This window comes from Vanacampus margaritifer, chromosome 6, assembly GCF_051991255.1.
Source record: "Vanacampus margaritifer isolate UIUO_Vmar chromosome 6, RoL_Vmar_1.0, whole genome shotgun sequence".
In the NCBI taxonomy this organism is placed as follows: domain Eukaryota; kingdom Metazoa; phylum Chordata; class Actinopteri; order Syngnathiformes; family Syngnathidae; genus Vanacampus; species Vanacampus margaritifer.
In genome coordinates, this window is record NC_135437.1 from 21,104,049 (window position 1) to 21,126,778 (window position 22,730).

A 22,730-nucleotide genomic window follows, 5' to 3' on the forward strand; every position below is an offset into this window, starting at 1 on the left:
CAGCAAGGACACGCATCATTGAGCAGATCATCATTTATTGCATTGAATTTCATACCTAAAATAATAAAATAGAGCTACCATACTGTACATAGGAGACGGAATCGTCAGATTTCAAAGGCATCAAAAAAGAACAGAATACATAGAAATTGATGAGTGTCCTTGGTATGAAAACGCACACCTCGCACCCTACAGTAACCTTCTAGCCGAGCTGCACTCGCGCCTCTGGTCTTGTGGGCTTGGAGGAGAATAGTAATGAGGGATTGATCGAGCCCAGCGGCCGAGGCTGCTTGGTGACCCAAAGCGTCTCTCAGTTGCGGCAGAACTCATCCTCAAGATCCACAAACCGGGCGTCTAAACGATGCCGAGGATGCCGAGGCATGACCGACCGTGAGTCCTGAACGGCAAGGTGCGACTAAGCAACATGTAGTTATTAACACAACAGAGGATTGGGTCAGTGTTGTGATTCGAATGAGATACGATGAAAAGAGGTAAATGTGCAGCAATGTGGCCCGTCGGGATTTCTTGTTTATCACGTGTCCAAGTAATTACTTTGGTAGCCCTTTGGTTGGTGCAAGAAACATTCACATTTGCCGTGTCGCTTGTTAAACGTGCCGTCGATTCTTTGCTTATGATGCTTCTTAACAACTGACACAATCACAGTACTCGCTCATGGCCATGAAAGACAGAGTGGATATACAAAAAAGCATGGCTTAGGTGTCCCAACTGTCCTCTGAAAAAGAAAAAAAAGGTTGCAATAGGACAAAAGTGATGCCTCTTTCACTCAGGATAATCTTCCTGATGACCTACATGGTCCGCCCAGGTAGACAAATATTACATTCACTTGTTTTATAAATATGATCGGATTTGTGTGCCCCGTTCGGCTGTGCAATATTGCTGAGACGACTTGGAAGACGTACAGACTTCAAATGAGAACATCCATTATTTATCCAGTTTCTTCTGGTAAATTTCCCCCCTTAGCTCGACCAATGGCATTCCCAGGTAGCTGTGACACAGCACATCCTAGGTCTCCTCTCGGGTCTCCTCCTGGTTGGACATCGCACCCAACCAGGACAACCTCAAGGACGGATCTGAGAAATCATTTACACAGTTAACCTGATGAGTCCTGTCAATAAGAGTGCGCACAAACAACATCCACCCATTTTCTTCCATTTATCCAAAGTTGGGCTGTGGCGGCAATAACCTAAGCAGTTCCTCTCCCCAGCCACTTCATTCAGCTCCTCTGGGGGAATCCAAAGACGTGACCATACAAGCCCAGAGACCCGGGGCCACCTACCGGTGAAGTGTACTCAGGACACCTGACCAGGAAGGCGTCCAGGAGCACAAATGCCCAAGTCAACTCATCTGGTTACTCTTGATGTGGAGAAGTAGCTTCTTTTTTTCTCTCTCTCTCTGAACCCCTCCAGAATCACTGAGCTTGTCACTCTACCTCCAAGGGAGAGCCCAGATACCCACGGTGAAACTTGGTCACCTGTATCCGTGACCTCGTTCTTTCAGTCACAATCCATAGATTGAGAGCTTGACTTTTTGGTTCGGCCCCTTCATCACCTCGGAAGAGTTGACATCGATCCCTGCAGACATTCCAGCAATCCGTCTGTCGATCTCCCAACACCATCCTTCCCTCACTCGTCATGTACAAGACCCCAAGCTCCAGTACTTGGGACAGGTTCTCACCCCCGACACCCTTTTCCAAATCAAGATCATGGCATCAGATTTGGAGGTGCCGATTCTCATCCCAACAGCGGCACACTAAAGGAGGCATTGCAATACTTTTTCAAGATAGTATAAGAATGCTGTGAGTCCGCTGAAAAGGACACACAAGAGGAGAGGAACTGCAGCCATTTGTCTGTAACTTGCTGTGTCCAGAATATTCTGTAAAATAAATCCTTCGAAGGACCTGTTCACCGATCTCCAGTCTGTATTCAGAAAATCAACATTCTCTCAACCCGAACAACAACGAACATGCGGAATGACAAAGGGTGTCTTCCAACAGAGTTGTCCACTATTCCATAGCCAGGACAAAACCCACAATGCTCCTCCTGAATCTGCCCAGACAACATGCATAGGAAATCCCTTTCGGCCATTTATACCTGTGATTTTGTCCTTTCCGTCACTAACCAAATGTGAACTGCAGGCAAATTGAGAGTTTTTCGTGTTGGCTCAACTTTCTCTTCACCATGACAGACCGGTGCATAGACTTGATCCTCAATTTGTCCGTCCACCTCAGGATTCATCTTGCTCTTTTTCATTACAAGACCTTGACCTCCTCCAAGAGTATTTTACTGACTGCGAACCATGGCCTCCAATTTCGAGGTGCTTTTTCCTCACCCTCGTTGCTAATTTCCCCAGAAAACCCTGATGGTCAGAGATGAGATTACCTGGTCACCAACCGGCAAATTCTATACTATACCCCTTTGTATGTGACTAAACATTTCATATGTGTATTTGATGAATCCTTGGCAAAGTCCAACATCCACCGTGAACAAGTTTGACTTACCGTTGGCAATGCAAACGTCACACGATGTCTGAAAACAATCAACATGCACCAAAGTTCCTCCAGTTCTCTTTAGTGTAACTTTGCATTCATAGCTGAGAAGAGGGGAAAGTTTTTTTTTTTTTTTTTTTTTTTAAAGGAAAATGTTTTGGGGGTTTCATCAAACCTGTAAATAAGTGCAGACAAAAGGTCGAGAGGAACAAGGGTTAAACAGTTGAAATAATCACATTTTGTGTAAATAGTAGAGATAACTTGATAAATTTCTATTTTTATGGAGGTGCTATATACCCACCAATTGGGCTTTTATCACTCTATTTAAAGGAGAAATATGCTCTAGAAATAATCAGTTATTAGCGACAATCCATACATTCTGTGGAAACCTGCAATCAGATCAGAATCACACACCCTCCTATGTTTAAAGGAGCAAAAGTACAGGTTCAAAGGGATCCCGAGGATTCGGTTGTATTCACGACAGGAGGGTGCGTCTGAGCCTCACAAACTTGAGGAAAGTTTCGACTGGTTGTTTTGGCTCTCTAACATTTTAGAATTGACAGCTAGAAACTGATTCTGGGGTTCAATTCCTGCATACGTCCAGGTGACAGCAGTGGCGTGACCCGGGATCGTGACTTGGGGTTTACTGGCGGCGATAGGGGAGGGGAAGGGGCTTGCTGCCCCCTCGGGTGTGATTGCCAGAAGTCTGTCTTGTGTGTGGTGTAAAGAACTGTAAGAGCCTGAGATGGTCTTTATTTCTGGTGTCAAGAGCTCGGCTGGTGAGTCGTTGATCTCCCTGATGATGCACGCCACCTTGGCCGGGCACGAGGTCTGAACGGTAAGGGGGCTGTGAGAGTCCTTAGGCCTGGGGAGCTCGCTTTGGTAAACTGTCCTTCCCTTGACAGGGCTCTGTAAGCTAGGACTGTGGAGAGGAGGCGTGTAGCAAGGCGATGCTTCCGCCGAGCCGTACTGCGTCAGGGAAGCGAGGGCGGACTGCTCGGGAAGAACCTGCGGCAGGAAAACCGAACGGAGGCCCGCCAGGCTGTGCTGCGCCAGAGACGCTGCGGCCCCGCCTCCGCTCGCACATGTCCTACTGGAGGACTGTGTGCTGGTTATGATGGGAAAATGTGGCAAGTTCAGACTGCTGGTGATCCTGCCGGCGCTTCCATGACATGACCCCATCTGCTGCGTGATGGGGTGAGAGCTCTGTTGCAGCTGGCTTAGAATCGGGCTGACAGAGCTGGAGATCAGAGGACTTATAGCGCAAGAGGAGGGGGCAGGGAATCTCCCCGCGAGTCTCGCCGCCTCCCCCAGCTGGAGCAAACTAAACGAGTGGGGCGGGGTGGTCATGGCTCCGTGGAAGGGCTGCGGGTGGAGCTGAGCGGCGCAAGTGTAGGAGACGGCGGCCTGGCTGTCGGGGAAGACCGAGGCCAGGTGGGAAGGATGGTAGGCCGGCGGAGCGAGAGGGGACAGGGGCTGCAGACTGCTGGTGAAGATGGGCTGGGACGTCAGCGTGGGGGAGGGCCCCGTGGACAGATGAGGCGCTCTGATTGAGGTCAGAGTGGAAGTTTCAACCCCTGTGCGGACTTTTGTGGAACCCACAGGAGAACTGGGCACTGACCCACAGACACTAGATGGCAGCGCTCCAGGGTGGCTTCTTTTTGGCTGGTCTTTTAGGGGGCCAGGGATCAGAGGATGATGAAAGAGAATGGGGGGCAGCTGGGAGTGGTGAGCCAAAGCCAGTGCCAACGGCGTGGTGGCGGCGGCGGCCTGGAGCGGAGCCTGAACAAGAGGGGCCCAGATGACCGGGGTGGGTGACGAGGGAGCCGGGGGGATGTTCAAGATCTGCGTGTCGCTGGTCTGGATCAGTCGCGTGCACTGGGCCATGTCGCGGTCGTGCTGCACTATCCTTTGGATGATCTCGTTCTCTTGGAGGTTTAAGGTGCCAGAACTTTGGTGATGTTGGACTTTATGCTGAAGAACCGAGTTCCTCTTCCCTGTTGTTAAAAAAAGAGGAAGAGAAACTAGGAATGCATTGTTGGAGACAATGTGCAATATGTTCCCAACAGGCAGCCTCTAATTGAGTGATTGACAACTGTTGATCTCATATGGTTCACAAACGTACTGCAAGAAATTAGTCAATTTCACTTAATTGGTCTGAAAAGTAATTAGCAAAAAAAAGTAGCTTTGTTCATCTATCTATGCCAGTTAAACCGTAACAGAACAACACATCAAATTTGCGATATTTATATATTTTCCAGATCTACAAATATATGCTTCATTTTCACATCGATTTTTCAGATCTACAAACATATCCACGATTTTCACGTGTTTTCTCAAATCCACAAACGTCACATTTGAAAATGCACAGTCGTCCCCCGTTCGTTGTTTAAAAATTGGAAATTAAAAAACAGAAAACGAAGCCTTATCTGATCTTCTGTTACGTGTTTTTTTTAACACAAGTCGGGAAATAAAATACAACCTTATTGTCGATCTCAAAAACACCCGTGAAAATCACAAATATATTTGTGTGAATAATTTTGAGACAAATTTCTCCCCATACATGGCTAAAGGTACAATTAGTCTGTGTCATTCATTAAACAAAATAATGTACTTGTTTTCAACTAAACAGGCTCAGATTTCAAGTAAACATGTGAAAACTGGTACCTTGACTTAAGAGTGCTACAGCTTTCAAGATACGCCGCCACTTGAGTGACATGGAGAAGAAAAAAAAACACCTGCAAAAAGCTTGGAGGAGATGCTAACGCTGAACTAAACCTAAATGTCCAAAGTACTTTGTTACTTGACACCTCTTGTCTGTGCGTTTGTGAATTTTGACCTAATTCCTCCGCTTTACAAAAATTGTTGACCTCTTTATATACACATCTATTTATGGTTTATTATAATTCACATTTTACAATACAATGTGAATTTGTATTTATTAAATACACTGTGGTGAGGGTATTTACAGTAACTTAACTTTTTTTTCCCCCACACTCCTCTACAGTGGCGGCATATTTGAAGCTTGCTCATACCTCACATTTTTTGGCTTGCAACACAAAGCCCCCCCAAAAAATGATGGCTGAAAAAAATAAATAAAGATGGGATAATCGTAAGCCAAGGTACCACTCATAATCACAAAACAATATCAGGACTGTATGGTAGCCTCCAAATTATCATAAGAGTGATAAGCCATAAATGAAATGGAATTTGTATCCCCAAAGGTCTCACCGATGCGGTCCAGCCGGTCGAGGGCCACCGTCTCGAAGGCTCTCCTCATCATGGGATACTCCTCCAGTACCTCGTTGAAGTTGTCCACCGACAGAGAGTAGAGGCGGCAGTAATTCTCTGCTCGCACACTAGCGGTCCTTCTGCCTCGGGTCAAGAGGCAGATCTCTGCAAGGGGGGCGGGAAGAAGGATTATTTACCCAATTGAATGCATGGGAACAGTTTAAAGGAGGTCAAAATGCTAAAGTAGAGCACCGTATTTTTGGAATATAAGTCACACTTTTTTCAAAAGTTTGGCTGGTCGTACTCAGGTGCAACTGCAAATGACTTGAATATATTAAAATCCAAACCCCTAATCCCTGTTCCCTAATCATATTGACTTTTTTTGGGAAAAACTTCTATAGTTAGAAGCAGAGGTTTTGTCCAACCGGAACTGGTTCGATGCCGCCAACAAAAGCGTTCGGAAATTACACCACTTTGAGAGTGTGTAGGAAATTTTTTAAAATGTAAATAAAAATTTGGGGTTGATTCTTTCTAAAGGATAAAAATCCAAATAACAAATACAAATATTTAACTTGTTTTTTTGTGCTCATTCTTGAAATGAAATCAAATCAAACTGTCAAAATGGTTTTAGTAAGTGGTAGCTGAAACATGAAGAGCGCTGCCTCTGAACTCCACAGATGGAGCACTTAATGCAATTTCTGCAGCTTACAGTTTGTCCTGACCTAATCTGTCGTGCCAGATCAGAAAAATTAAATAAAGCGCCATTAAAAAAAAAAAAAAAAAAAATAGACATATTTTTGAGGGCAGACATATTGAGGATATAGACACAAACACACGGGGTCTCTCACGCTCTCACTTCGCTGTCCTGTTTATTGATTTAATCTATTTTAGTCCACACGGAACTGCTGACTAATTTATCATCTATGTGTTTTGCCCCAACACGTTTTCCCTTCACTTGCAATTTGACCACTGGCGACATCTACTCACCCTAAAAAGATTAACTCTGACTTATTAGTTTTTTTGTCAAACATCAAATAGGCTTCTGGGCAATTTCTCCCTGATTGATAAAATAGTGAAAACTGTCATTGATACTGTATATATGTTCCATTACAGCAAAACAAATAAAATAAAAAATACAAATCAGCTACAGCTATAAATATTGTGTTAAAATGGGGGGAAACCCCACAGATGAAAGCAAAAATCAAACAATCTCTACTGCTGCTCTTAGTCCCGAGCCCCTTTTAAGGAGATGATGTGGACATTTTTTCCCAGCCGCAATAGTGCGGGAAGTTAATCTGCTGAGTGCCTGAGCAAAATAAATCAAAACAAGGCAGACTATTACCACTTCTTCACATCAGTGAACTGCTGCCAGCCACGAGCTATATTAGTATGCATTAAACAGCCTGTTTTGTGTGTGTGTGTGGGGGGGGGGGGCATTACCTCCGAAATAAGAGCCATCTGACAGCTTGGTATCTTGGCTGTTTTTGGTTATGACGCTGATGACCCCGTGCTGGATGAAGTACATTTTCTTGCCGATGGTTCCCTCTCTGATGATGTAGTCGCCCGGCTGGAAGACCTCGAAGTGCAGTTTGGTTAGCATGGAGGTGACGAAGTTGGGATCGGCGTTGGCAAACAGAGGCATGGAAGCCACCAGTTTACGGCAGTTGAAGTTGATGATCTCCTGCAGTAGTGGTGGGAAGTAAATGCTTTGTTACTCTACTGAAGGCAATTTTGCAGTTATTTGTAACTTTAAACAACTTCAATGCTGGAGGGGGCCACAAGTTGTTTTTTTTAATCAGTACTACTGGATGGCCACATAGGACCGCACTTCCTAACCCAAGGGTCTGCAACCTGCGGCTCTGGAGCCACATGTGGCTCTTTAGTTCCTGTCCTGTGGCTCCCTGTGGATCTCTAAAAAAAATGAGTAGAAATGAATATATATTTATTTTGTACATATTGATTTTTATTTTTTGGGATAAAGTATTATTTAAATGAAATAATGATTTACATAAAAATGAATAATTAAATATTCAAAAATGGTCAGAATCCAAATTTTCAGAAATAGAGACGAAAGGTATTTAAACGTTTAGTTTTTTTTTATGCCTAAAAATGTCCAAAAAGTGACCATAAAATGTCCATAAAGAAAGAGGAAAAGCAGAAAATTACCATAAAATGTCTATGAAATTGCCAAAAATTGCAGGAATGAAAATGTGCTATAAAGTAGCTATAAAATGTCAAATAACAAAAGAAGAAATTCTGAAAATTATCATAAAATGTCAGTTTTTTTTAAAGCAGAAAAAAAAGTTTAAAAAGCAACTATAAAATTTCCCAAAACAAAAGACGAAATTACCATAAAATTGCCCCCCCCAAAAAAGTCTAAAATTGACTTAAGACAAGGCTTATAGGCAAATGTCCACAAAATTGCCAAAAATGTCAGAAATTTGACAGAAAAAAACAAAGTATGAAAAAATACAACAAAAAAATCCAAAAACGGAAGACTAAAGATAGAAGAAAAGGAAGCTTGTTATCTTTTTGCCCTAAAATGGCTCTTTTGACTGTAAAGATTGCTGAGTCCCGTCCTAACAAGATGAAAAAAAAAAAGTGCCATTTTATAAGTGGACAAAATACATGCAAAATATTTGCTGTTAATATATTTCATTTTTGATAATACATTTTTCAATACATGTATAAAAGATCCACTATCTTGCCCCAACAACTAAAAGTTTGAAGCAAACAACTAAATATAATTTTTTCAGTGCAAAGTGCCCTCTTGCATAGAAATTACTATTCAAGGATGACACAAAACTGCTGAACAAAAAAACAACAGTAAGTGCAAGAACTCATTTTGCACCCCCCCCCCCCCCCCCCCCCACACACACACACAAAAATCACTCACTCAAATTTTTAACATAAATTGAGGTACTATGTTAATCCTGCACATTATTGCAAAGGCCTACTCACGTATTATAGGGCAGTATAAGACGCAGTGTAAATGCTTCTACTTCTCAGTACGGGTATTAAGTTATTAAAAAAGAAAAGTTTTTTTTTCTTTTTTCACTTGTGTCAAGCTACCAAAACAAGCGTTGCATACAATTGACAGCAACATTGTCCTTTTTTTTTTAATCTACAAAGTACAGAGGATCTTTTGTTACTTGTGATCTCCCGAACGGGGGCAATCATAACATCTGTGAGACATTTGATACATTTGCAATCATTATGAAAGTAGCACGGTTAGCAGCGCTCGATTAATGAGGCCCTCATTCACTCTCCAGCATTTACTAATCAGATTACATGACTATAAACATAATGGTGGAAATATAGAGCTACCGGTAGATTATGCATAGGCCATTTAGATCTATTATAATCTTTTTTTATTTTTTTTATTCATTCAGACACCCTAAGTAAAAAATAATTTAATCATAAATGTGTTTTTGTACATTTCCCACAAAATGTAAATGACATTCAAGATATCGAGACAGCCAAGTCCACGTAGCGACAGTGGTGGTTAAAGTGAATGTCAAATGTAAAGCCGGGGCTTTACATTTGATTTGATTACATTTCTAATGCAATCAACATATATATATATATATATATATATATTTATAACCCGGCGGCAGTTATACAGGAGGTAAAAATCCCCAAAGCAGATTACTTCTGACCTCTCGCAGCGGTTCATTCAGCTCCTCCAAAATGCTCTCCTCGTCAAACATCTTGCCCTGGTAGCGGTGCTCGTAGTAATCGTGGATCCTCTGACGCATGTCGGCGGGGAGCTTGTGGAAGGACATGTACTGCTCCACCTGTTTGTACTGCAACAGGACACGAAAGTCAGCAATTTCTACAGAAAGAAAAGCAGCCATAAATCATGTATTTGATAATGAAGGCAAAACGCAAAGTCACGGCAAATGTCATATGTGAATTAATCTGTTTGATGCGTTGGCTCAGGGGGCCGACTATAATGTGCCTCATTATGTTAACACTCAACTGTCAGGCCATCTGTGAAACCTGTCCACAGTGTAGGTTTGGGCCTCTGTCCCATCTGACAAATACAGTTGTGCTCTGGAGGCTGCGGCTAATGTTATTAACTACGGTGTCCTTCAGCCATGTACTCTCGCTGGAAAAACACCCCTAATGGACAGTGGAGTTTGTTTTTGTCCTGTTGTACATCTCCCTTTCACTTTATGCTAACACTTAGCTGTTTGTGATTATGAAGTTTTTATCATGCACAATATCTTACGAGTGTGATTTTCCTTACAGAATGGTTATCGTAAAGAGGAAAATGCTTGGTTATGAGTGACATAAGAGAAATATTCATTACATTTTTATTATCTATCCTAGGGTTGGGTATCGGTTCTAATTTCCTCAATCGATTCAATTCCGATTCATAACGTCTTCAATTCGATTCCCTTCAATTCAACCCGAGAATGTCTTGACAATTATAGGTTATATGTGACCTCCCTAGTTTAAACATGGGATTCTGATTAATATCACATTTGTGGAATATGAGTTATGCAGGAAAATTCAGCCGCTTTTATACATCTCAGAGGGCGGCCATTTTGCCACTTGCTGTCGACTGAAGATGACATCACAGTTGCTCAGGCAACGACCAATCACAGTTCATTTGTTTTCTGAAGCTGAGCAGTGATTGGTTGTTACTTGAGGCCTGAGCAACATTGATGTCATCTTCAGTCGACAGCAAGTGGCAAAATGGCCGCCACCTGAGATGGATAAAAACGGCTAGATTTTGCTTCCTAACTCATATTCCACAAATGTAATATTAACCACAATGTCATGATTAGACTAGTGAGGTCATATATACCATATTATTGTCAAGAATTTTTGGGGGGTGTTGACTTCCCCTTTAAATATCAAGGACATAATAAAGACCCCACAAACATTAAATTCCAAATTTAATTTTGCAGCGGCAGTAACAGGTTAAATAATTTAGTTTATTAATGAAAGTAACACGTGTTATAATTAAGCAAGGATGAGATGAAAATATTTTCACAATTCAATAATTGTAAATATAAACTAAAAAGATTCTGAACTGTCTTACAGCGCAATAAGTCAGGTCTTTCATAAATTTAAGAAAATATTTTTTAAATTCATGTGAACAGTAAATTTCAAGAAAAAAGTAAGATCCAAATGCTGTCTTTAAAATTCTATTCTCATGAATTTATGAGAAAAAGAGATCAACTGATTCACTCCCAGCTATTTTCTGAAACAACACCCTTCGTTGCTGGCTGTTTTACTGGATTTTGACTGATTTTGCAAGGCCCACAGAATATTGTGATCTATTGCTATAAAAACATGGAACCTACCCAAAAAAAGATTAAAGTCTCTTCTTTCATCAGGAAAAAAGTATATTTCTATCTGTTTCCGTTTTGCAACATAGCATCATAATATAGCTAAGTTTCATGATTTTTCACAAATTTATTTTGAAATGTGAGTAAATGAGCTTTCCTTCAACATGGACCTGGTTTATCTCTTTTGCTCTGCTGCCACCTGCTGGCCGTTTGTGTAACAACTACCATTTCTTCAACCGTTCTTTGCAGTTGAGAGACTGCATCAAAGCCTTCTGTATGCTCTAGCGTAAAAAAAAAAACATATCAATACGTCTTTGGGACACTTAAAACATTTAAAATGGAACGTATCTACGTTTTTGGGGAGCAAATGAGTTAAAATAATCGATACACAGTTTTATGAATCAATATCAGGCTCAAAAAGGAAAAACTATTTGATATTGATTATTCGATTTCTTTAAACCCAGCCCTATGCTATCCTCACTATTTCATCTCTTCGGCCTGAGAAGTCATCGCAGTGCATTGACGAATCATGTCCTCCTACCTTTTCTTGGTATTGCCTCCTGGAGGAGTCCAGCGACTGAATGAGGGCAGTGGCGTGCCCCACAAACATGGCAAAACAGGTTGCGCCTACAATCATACTGAGGATGGTGAGCCACACGTCGGCCATTCCTATTGGCGGGTACAGCCCGTAACCGATGCATAGCATGTGGCTCATGGCTTTGAAGAGGGCGTAAGAATATTGCTGACCCCACGTGTCATTCTGAAGGAGAAAAATGAACAATAGCTGCATCAGGTACCAAATGACGGGCTGTCACTACTAGTTGCTGGTATACATCGGAATCTTTTTTTCTGTCGATGTGGTGGTTTATCCGAGACGATTATGAATAAAAACATACCACCATCTTATTTCGAGTGACCCAACAATCGGGAGGGAAGTCCTGCAGCATGGGAACCAGAAACTGCAGACAGCCGTCCCAGTGACACAGCAGCAGCATCATACCAATCAGGTTCATGATACGCACCATGGCACTGGCCAGGTCATAGGTCATATGGAAAACCTAAAACACACACACACACAGATTATCACCATTAATGGACATGAAATAATGTGACGAATCGCTCTTAGTAAATAAATCTATGAAATTTGAATTCTCACTCATGCAATGAGAGGATTTGCAAAATGGAGTGTGTTCTGTTCTCTGTATGCTGATGGCTACAGTTGGGCCATACCAGACTATAGTGCTCTTAATCCTTCATAGAGAACAAAAGGCTATTCCAACATTGCGTAATAACCTGCCCAACAATATTACTGGCCTATGGGGAATGTATGTCACCTGACATTATAGTATATGAACTAAATTTAATAGTGTTTGGAAAGATCACACTTAAGTAAGTGTGTTGGCTTGATACAATATTGATCAATGTTTAAAAAATACTACAGAATTTTGAGATTAAAATCAGAATTCTAACTTTAAAAGTAAGAATTCTGAGAATAAAGTGAGAATCCTGCCAAACTTTTTTTTTTCTTTCTTCACTGGCCCTAATCCTCTTCTGTAGATATGATATATTTGATACACGGAAAACAGGGGAAAATGGGGACCCCCAATGGGGGGGAAAGGGGGAGAACCTCCCCCCAAGCGAGTGAACGAGATTGTGATTGCTGCAATGTCTTATTTTGCGGATCCGATCAATGATATCATTGATTGATCTGCATTTTATGACACTACAACCGAATTTTCCACAAACTGCCAAATATGAGCCGATCAGATCCACAGTATGTTAGGTCAACTTATTGTACTGCGTACGTGCGCAAATGTTTGGCCACTTACAATACGACAATAGATTTTCATCATTCTGCTACATTTTTGGACTGAGTGATTCTGATGATGACACCAAAGGAACCTCATAGTGATATTTATCAACATATGGTTAAAATAAAAAATTGTGATAGCATTAAAAGTCAAAAGTTAGCACCACACTCACACGCACATGCACATACACACCCACATACAAAAAATAATAATAAAAAAAAAATAATAATAAATAAATTAAAAAAAATAAAAAAAGAGAAAGCAACGATGATGAGATGTCAAATCGGGAAAATTACCGAATGAACAATACTGAGCTCTCCAGAAAAAAAAATAAAAGTGAGCATTTTTAACAGAAATTTATTTTTGGGGTTAGGGGACCTGTGTGGGTAAATACAGTTTCTCAATTTGTGTCAAATCTACCTCTTCCCACTGGTGGATGTAGCGGATGAGTCTGGAAAGGCGAAGCAGGCGCAGCAGACTGAGGATTTTGGTGAAGCGCACGATCCTCAGGGCTCGCGCAGTCTTGTAAAAATCCGAGTCAATGCGAGTCTCGACGATGAGAAAGATGTAGTCCACGGGTATGGACGAGATGAAATCCACCACAAACCAGCTCTTCAGGTACTTGATCTTGATCTTTTGCGGGTCCAGAATGATCTCAGTGTTGTCCTCTTTGACGATACCCGTGCGAAAGTTGAGGACCAGGTCCATAAGGAAGAAGGTGTCCGAGACCACGTTGAAGACGATCCAGGGCGGCGTGTGCTCATCCTTGAAGAAGGTGATGCCCACGGGGATGATTATGAGGTTTCCCACCATCAGAAGAAGCATGGTCAGATCCCAGTAGAACCTACAACATACAGAAACACCACGCAGCCCAAGTAGAAAACCGTTTGGGTACAATCAATTAGTTGCAGTGGGGAAAACGAATTTTCAGATCATTTTTTTGGGGTTGACTACATATGCATTTTGAAAAACTTGAATGCCATTAAGCATCAACCAGTCTCTAACAGCGTGTATACATTTGATCTCCAAATGACATATTACTACAGTAGGGGATCCAAGAACAGAACAGTTTCCTGTGGCGTATTGAGCCAAAACTGATTATTTTACAAAAGAAAATTTCACAGCAAAACTAGCAAAAATCTTACATAAAGTACTCATACTGAAATAATGAAGATCATGTCTCACTTTATTTACTCACAAATTTTAGGGTGAGATCTAGACATTTATGAAAACAAAGTTGATATGCAATGTGTGTCAGAAAAGTTTAATATATGTAACAAGCTGTGTAGAAAATAGTAGAATCAGAAGGACCATATTTTTTTGATTAATCGTGATTAATTACGGAAAAGTGTGTGATTATTTAGTTTTTAAAAATGTAATTGCATGACAGCACTAAAATGTTTTTCTCACAGGAAGTTTATACTTCTTCCTACTCCTTTTGGAACATGTATGTCTAACTTACTAGTACTACCAAAGACTGGCTTGATGGCTGTCTTACTTTATATCTCTTGTTTCTTAATATGATGTTAAGTTGTGTTTCTTATTTGCTTCTTATCATGTTTGCTGTTTACAAGTTTTGGCTTCACAATGTTTATTTTCATTATTTTTAATTATTATTTTTGTGCACGTTTGAAATAAAAATTCAAATTAAATGGGCTTAGCTTTAATTGCCCCCGCACTGGCTTTTCTTATCGAAAGTTTTATTTATTTTTTTTTTTTTTTATCATGCTGGTATGTTCCATTCCATTACTTTGTGGGTACTGATGATACTTTACCATGTTGGTATATAATATTTGTATTACCTCTGTTGGTATTTAATTATTGCTGCAACATATTGCATTCCAAAATTGTATAAATTATTATTTAAAATGTACTGTATCTGTATATAATGTTCCAGTTTTCTAAACATGCTATTGATTAGTAGGACTTGTATGGATGTAATTTAAATATTAGGGAAGCGGAAGTTTCATGAATGCTGTGTATATTGATGGAAGATGAGGGTGCGATTTAATAAGTTATCTTCTTACCACTCCTTTTCCGAGTAGCGCATGTTTAGCTTTCTTTATTGCCACTGGTATACATGATGATGGTATTTTTTTTTTCTTGTTTGATTGTTTGTTATAATGTATTGCTATGTTTGGCTTTTTGGAACATGTCATATTGTTTGATCTGCTCAAAACAAGAAAGTCAAGGAGTTAACAGGTAGGTTTGCCACAAGCCTGTGCCTGATTTTAGTAAATGATTTTTTATTTATTATGTTCTAAAATCAACATGACCTAACTCGAACTTACCAAAATCCATCATGATTATAATTGTGTTAAGAATCCACCACTGGTGAAGTGATGCTAAAAAGTAGCTTCAGCTTAAATAGTCAAACTTTGCAGAACTTTTTTTTGCACGATTTTCTGCTGAATATCTCTGAGAACACGATGCCTCTATTTTTGTCCAACATTGTGCTTCAGGGCACAAGGATGGGGAGACTAAAAGTCCATCTGATTTGCTCATGAGAAAATATAGATTTTCACACCTGACTCAATGCTCAGGAATCAGCACCGGTGCGCGCTCTGCTCCGTCTCGAGCTGCGTGACGAATTGATTTTGGCCATCAGATCTACATCGCCTTTGTTTTTGCATGCTGCATTAGATTTCTCCTTGAAGTAGCTGATGTATGAAGGACCTTTTATAAAAGTCCACCACAGAGTGATTTCAATCTAAATACGATACTAAAACACGGCAACCATCAGCCCATTGCTTTCTCAGCCAAGCCGAGCTAAACTCCAACTGGATACAATCTTGAGCGTGCGAGCGTGTGATCGCACGCGCAATCCATCTCAGAGAACTAATTAACCTACAATCGATCAACTAGCAGCCTGACACACCTGCACACCAATAGCAGTAAACACAAATCAACAGCCTCCAAAAGAAGGACCCCTGAAGGTACTTGTGACATGAGAGCGCATTAACGCGCCGTCTCCTCAAAACCAACTTGTTTCCCGAGGGATGAATGTTGATCAGCAAAGGATTCACTTTCAGAGCTGATTAAATGAGGCTCTCACCTTCCTGTCAACAAGTGCCGATGTAATCCATTCCCGAATAGATGCAGGCAGCTTGTGACGAGGATAAGATGGCAGCAAATCGATCCATAATGATGATAATGGTTAAATAATAAGAACGCTGTGTTTCAATGTAGCGTGATCACCTGCAGCCAATGACGGCCAAGCAAGGCGTATCATGAGAAATTATTCAGAGTCTGGTGTGTGTCTTGACCTCCGCCGAACCCCTGAGACTGACTCACCGAACCCCTTGGGTTTGATTGAACCCAGATTAGGAATTACTGGTGTAGGCCAAAGCACCGGTTCATTACGTAGGCTCGGATCACTTAAAAGGCTCGGATACACCAACTTAACACAACTGTCACGTAAGCATCCACTAATATGAAAATGATAAAATCAAATAAAATGAGTCATGTTTGAGGTTGTTTATAAAAATGTGATTGTTTGAGTGATTGTGCCCCTTGTTGTTGAGGGAAGATTTCAAATTAAAGACAGTAATGACCATTTACATACCCTAAGGGTACGTAAACTTGTGAGCACGTTGGATAGTGAGAAAAAAAGCTTAATGTTCATCAAATCCAAAATACTGTGGCAATTGTTTTGATATTTTCAGAGGTTGAAGTTGACATGAGTAGAGATGTACCTGTGAATTTTGGTGATGTTTGTATTTTTGTGTCATTAAGTGCTGTTTAGCTTTTGTCCATTTACAGTTGTGCTTATACGCTTATATACCCGTCAACTATGTACAACTGTAGACATGACTGTGTATTAAAACAATACTTCATTGAAAATCGTTGGTTTTAGTCACTTGTCGGTGGTGTAAATTAATAATACATACTCAATTAAATCGATCTTAGAGCATTTACTCAGTCACAAAATGGACTGTTGTTTCAGTTGACGTCAAAATAAAAACTCAAGATTCTATTGTGAAAACCAATAGCATTATTGAGATTGTAAATATTTTTTATAATACACAGAAGGCTACTTTTAAACTTAGAGGCCACTCCTCCTGGCTGACGTAGAACATAGCATACCCTAATTCATTTCCAGTTCTGTTAGAAAGTAGATTTTCTCTCCAGAGTCATTAATGTGCCTGCTATTTTGCTGTTCAAAGTTGAACAGGCTCTGCTTTAACGTGGTTCCTGTCAGATGTCTGTGAAAAGTGGACTCAATCACCAAAGCACTTCATTCAGGTGTTATCTGTTGGTAGCCTTGTCAATCTTGGGTTAGCGTAGCAATTAGCATGGCTTCTCCCTTCGCCAGGACGATACTTATAAAAACGTAGCTTACTTGCTGCCACGGAGGCGATGATCACGGACTTGGGGGCAACCCTGCAACGTGATTAGTCGCAGCAGTAGCCAGCCAAAGGTCACTGCTAGCTAGAAGGTGCGGCGTAAATAGCATCGAGTTGTACTACAAGTGGTGGGCGATGTAAGTGAAGCAGTCTCGGTGGTTGATTCACAGTTTTGATATTCAATGGGTTTTAAATGGGAAGTCAACCCCCCCCCCCCCCCCCAAAAAAATTGACAATAATATGTTCTATGCCGCCCCACTAGTCTAAATATGGTATTCTGGTTAATATTGTGTTAGTGGAATATGAGTTATGAAGCAAATCCAGCCATTTTTATCCATCTCGGGGGGGGGGGGGCGGCCATTTTGCCACTTACTGTCGACTGAAGATGACATCAATGTTACTCAGGTCGCATGTAACAACCAATCACCAATCAGAAAATAGGTGAGCTGTGATTAGTCGTTGCCTGAGTCCTGAGCAACTGTGATGTCATCTTCAGTTGACATCAAGTGTCAAAAATGGCTGCCCCCTGAGATGGATTAACAACGACTGGGTTTTGCTTCATAACTTATATTCTGTAAATGTAATATTAATCAGAGTGTCATGTTTAGACTAGTGAGGTCACATATAACATATTTTTGTCAAGAAATGTTTAAGGTTGACTTCCACTTTAATGATGCGCAAGATTTTAATTTTGCCTCGCAACTGCAAAGCGAAACCGTTTATTTCGAGCCTTGCCTCGACGAAACTGATTGTTCCTCTTTCCGTACATCTTGTTGTCTGTCAAACCAAGTATTCGCATTGCTCTCTTCATCTGCCTGTTGTCGCTGCGGTGACACGGTCCTAATTGCTCATCCCTTTCCCTGGCTAAATCCTCCGTTATCTCCTGGGAATCCATGTCAACTCCAGAAGTCAGCTCCCATCAGCCAGATGTTGAATAGTTAGCATTACGGCTCTGCGCACGTCACCGCGCTGTGGAACATCGGAAACAGCTGGACCACAAAAAAAAGTGCGACGGGGACAGTGCATTACCGTCCCCTTCCGCGGACCCTCCTGTTAGCTCATCAGCTGACTGTGCACGCAGCATTCGACCCACAAAGATCAGGCAACTAGCTGGCGCAATCTGCCACTTTCGTCAAAAAAAAAGCTTGCAGTTGTGGGGACTGTGTACCTCTCCGGAGAGGAATCTTGCACGATTTGGGTCAGAGTGCAACTCGGTTAAAAAGCACGAGAGCACGAAGAGAGAGGAGTTATAAGCGAAGTGAACACAAAAAGGCTTTAAATTGCGAAAGGAGCTTAGATCAAACAGGACGGCTGAAAAAGGGGATCACATTTGTACTGGAGATACTTATCTCTTGTTGCCAGACTGCAGCTGAAGCACAACAGCCTGCATCAGCTCAGTGGCTTAACACACACCTGTACTGACTGAGGCTCACGCCCGCCTTCATATTAACATGCAAGTGAGTCCAGAACGCTTGCTGCTGTATCCACTGCAGCCATAATAAAAACATTTTTTTTTAAAACAGCAGCCATTCATTACACAGTGGTTGAAAATACGCGCGGCCGTCAAATTAACACACCCATAATACATTATTATTTTTTTGCACAGAGGAAAAAAGCATTTGGTTTATTTATAGGTTCTTTGTTTTCCATCTCAACAGCAAAATGGAGCTGGAGAGTTGTTAAGTGGTTCACGTCTGCCTCCTCACAGTTCAGGTTCAAGTTCGAATGCCGGCTCCGACCTTCCTGTGCAGCGTTTTTGCATGTTCTCCCTCTTCGCGCATTCCAAAAATTCTGCATGTAGCGTTAATTGAAGACTCTAAAGTTTCCATAGAGTGTGAATGGTTGTTCGTCTTTACGCTCCCTGCGACTAACTGGTCATCGGTTCAGGGTGTTGCCCACTTCTTGCCCAAATATAGCTGGGATCGGCTCCAGCATGGCCACGGCACAAATGAGGACAAGCAATAGAGAAAACATAATAAATAAATGTCTGCTAACAAAAAAATATTTTTGGGGAATGTTTTTCATGTTTCTATAACTTGCCCGATTGGAAATTTGGCACAAAAAAAAAAATCAGTTGGTTTTAAGGGGCTGACCTTAAACGGATTCATGATTTTGAGATAGTAATAGAACAGTCATCAGCACGCATTGTAGGGTTGCGTCTGCAACCAACAACTAGTTCAGTTACTGATTAATCTGTTGATTATTTTCTCGATTAATTGAGGAATCAGATAAAAACAAACATCTCCATGGCATTTGTCAAAAACAGAACATTTAATTCAAACCGCACACAAACATAAATGAATTTTAATTCAGATACTGGATAGGTCAAATGTGAGGAAAACCCGTAAAAATGTTGATGATTGTTTTCCAAAGTAAAAGCAATTGTTTTATTTTGGTTCAAAAAAAGCTAAATCATGGAAGACTACGGAAAAGGGGGGATATTTACTGTTGAAGAGATGAAATTCCGAGTATTTGGACAATTTTAAATCTAAAACAATTCAGGGATTATTAAAAATGTATTAGATTAAGTTGATAATCAACTATTTGGCGATTAATCGTTGCACCTCTAATGCATTGCGTGCAGTGGTTCATTATTTGTTGATTTGTTGTTTATTTGTTTGTTATTATGTGATATGTTCACATTTAAATTCAGCAAAACAACCTAGTTCTTTAACATTGCCATTGATGAGTAAACTTGACAATTACATTTTTCAACGGGGATGAATGGGGGAAGAGTCTGATGCTGCTCTACTGTCAATTTCAAACTTGGAAACAAGATGGCAAGGATGCACCATTTTAGATACAAGATCAGCCCAGTTTGTTCGTCCACTGGGAGAAACATTTTGTCAAACCGACCTTCGTCCTACTGATGATTTTAAAATCACGGAAAATACTTTTATTTGGTGTATACATCCTGTGCACCTTGAAAAAGTTAAATGCTGTAAAATGGCTGGCAGTGGTAAAGCGGCAATCATAATAGCCATGATATAACATGCAAAGTGTGCACTTTAAATAGTGGTGGGTTGAATACGATAGGCTATATGTTCGAAAGTACTACTCTAGCGTGACGCCATGACACCTAGTCCACAGCATAGAGCAAACAGCTGGGTGTCTTGATTCCATTCCAATCTCTCTTCCCGTCCGTCCATGTCAGCGTGTTGTGCGGGTGGCACCCGCCCCAACCACAACATCTCCGCTCCATTAAACTAATTGTCCGGTAATAATCCCGCCTGATGTGTGCTTCTAATATCTTGAATGGTCATGTTACCCTATTTTGATTACCCCATGTCCAAGCCCCTGCTGCATTCTCTCTAATCTAATCCACTGGCCTTACTAAATGATACAAAAAAAAAAAAAAAGTGTAATTCAGATGAGTGGCAAAGAAAACTGCGGCGACACACATTTGGTGGCTGAGTTTGCAGGTTAGATACCAAAAAGGATGGGGATGGTGGGCAGAATGCTATCAAGTGTGTAAGACTGCCTCAAAAACGCCGGATTGCAATTTAGATTGGTTTGATGCGTTTGTTTGGAAAAGTGATAGGTTGGATCGCCCATGAAAAACATTCCCGCGTAGCCAGGAATGAGGTAATGTGATTGCCAGGTGTTTTGAATGCTAATCAGCACATTTAGCAGGCATGGAATGATTCTCAGTGAGAGTGGCCTTTAGTGTATGTGTGATTAAGTCTTGAGTCCTTTTCAGAAATTAAGCAATTTATTGATCTATTTGGACTATTGTGGCACGATCAGTATATGCTCTGTATTAGCACGCCCAGCTGATTGTCGTATTTTGCTATATAGGACACACAGTCACAATTTTATGATTGGAATTCTGCTATAAAAAATAATAATAATGAAAAGTTGTGTGCCAGTTGTGTTGTACTTATTTCCGTATGCTGCTATCGTGTTTTTTGCTGATGCAGAACTTTGCTGTGCTGGACCACAATCATGAAGTATTACCTTTATTATTTCAATGAATGCAAAGCACTAGTTTTGTAGCAATGAATGAATTTGAATACACTTTTTGCATTTGATGAAATTAAATGATATGTGCAATTTGTAATTCCAAAAGATGTGTAAAGCTTTCAAATTGACTGCACGTGAATTACCTAAAATCACTGTACGGGTGTATAATCCAGAATCCGGCAGATTTGACACGTTCCCTCTCGTGCTCCACCGCCCTCTCACTCCCCAACATCCGCAGAGAGAACTTGTTGACGCCCGGTTGGAGCATCGCCCCGAACTGCCGGTGCATGAATCCGGCTTGGTAGAGCCGCTCATCCTCGGGGATGATTTGCTCGGTACCTTCCAACTTGATGAAACTTGTCTGGTCGAACAGCGACGATTGGCCGGCCGCCGCGCCGCTCAGACCCTCTGCCGGCGGGCCGCGCTCTACGGGGGAACCGTCTTCCACACCTGCGTCCGCCTCCGGGATGAGGCGGCGCTGCTCCGCCGCATCCGAACCGGGAGGATGGCGCCCGCTGATGGAAGAGACGCTGCCCCTGAAACGGCGGCAGTCCCCGTTCAAGTTGGTCTTCCCGGCAGCGTCCCTGCTGCCCTCGTCGATGCTCCTGCAACTGCTTGCGGGAGAAAGAGAGGACAAATGTCTCAGCAGAATACTTTTCCTCTTCGTGTCCTTGTCACCGCCGTCTCCATCGTCCACCGTAAAAGGTCTTTGCCCAATGTTTTGTGGCAAGCTGTAGAGCCGCTTGCGCATGGAAGACTGGAACCTTTCCATTTGTTTACGGGAGGAGAGCACAGTGGGAAGGAGCAGGGGGGTGAATCATTTGTAGTGCCAGCGGAGGCAAAACACCGAGGAGGCGCATCGGCAGGACGGGTCGGATTTGACACTCGGGACGTGCCTCGCTTTGCCACGCCAGCCCGGGTCCAAACATTGGAGATGCGTCAACAATCAAAGTCCGCCGTGTGTGGAGGAGGCTGTGTGTAAACGCGTGTAGATCCGCAGTTTTTAGATCCTCAGTTTGTAGACGAGACGGCATCAGGATGCAGCGTGCTGAGCGTCGGACGTGCAGGAGGAGTGAAAGAATGTGACTGCTGCTGCTCAGCTCAATGACAAAGCATGGTCTCTCTGCACCTCCCTACAGGATGAATGCGCGGTGACAGCACAAGGTGGTGGCACGCATGCACGCACATGGCGCATGCCACCTACTTCCTGACGCCCCTGATCCATCCAACACCAGGTACACTTGCACAGTGCACTGTTTCTCAACCTTTACTGGCCAAATGCAAATTTTGTTTACGCCTTGCATACCACCTTAAAAAAAAAAAAAAGTATATAAAAGTATACTGAAATAACTACAATGCTGTATTTATTAACTCACAAATTTACTTATACCAAACAGCATCAAATTGAGAAGAAAGGTTGTCATAATTAATAATTTAAAAAAAACAAAAAACAATTGATCATCAAATTAATCTACAATTTATTTTAATAATCATGTAATCGTGTGAAAACTGCCCAAATCTATATTTTTAAAAGTTGGCTAAAGACACAGCTTTTTACTTTTACACTTTTAAT

The 22,730-nt window shown here is 41.5% G+C and overlaps 1 protein-coding gene across 1 annotated transcript; it reads right to left on the reverse strand.

Moving 5' to 3' along the window:
* Positions 1 to 18: 18 nt before the first annotated feature.
* On the reverse strand, positions 19 to 22,384 carry LOC144054092 (potassium/sodium hyperpolarization-activated cyclic nucleotide-gated channel 3-like). Its single transcript, XM_077569175.1, has 8 exons — positions 21,301 to 22,384; positions 13,269 to 13,692; positions 11,934 to 12,095; positions 11,579 to 11,797; positions 9,394 to 9,540; positions 7,175 to 7,415; positions 5,735 to 5,899; positions 19 to 4,500 (listed from the first exon to the last, which is right to left on the reverse strand). The coding sequence occupies exons 1-8, from the start codon at positions 21,927 to 21,929 to the stop codon at positions 3,005 to 3,007; spliced, it is 3,483 nt and encodes a 1,160-aa protein (XP_077425301.1). The 5' UTR covers positions 21,930 to 22,384; the 3' UTR covers positions 19 to 3,004.
* Between the last annotated feature and the right edge of the window lie 346 nt (positions 22,385 to 22,730).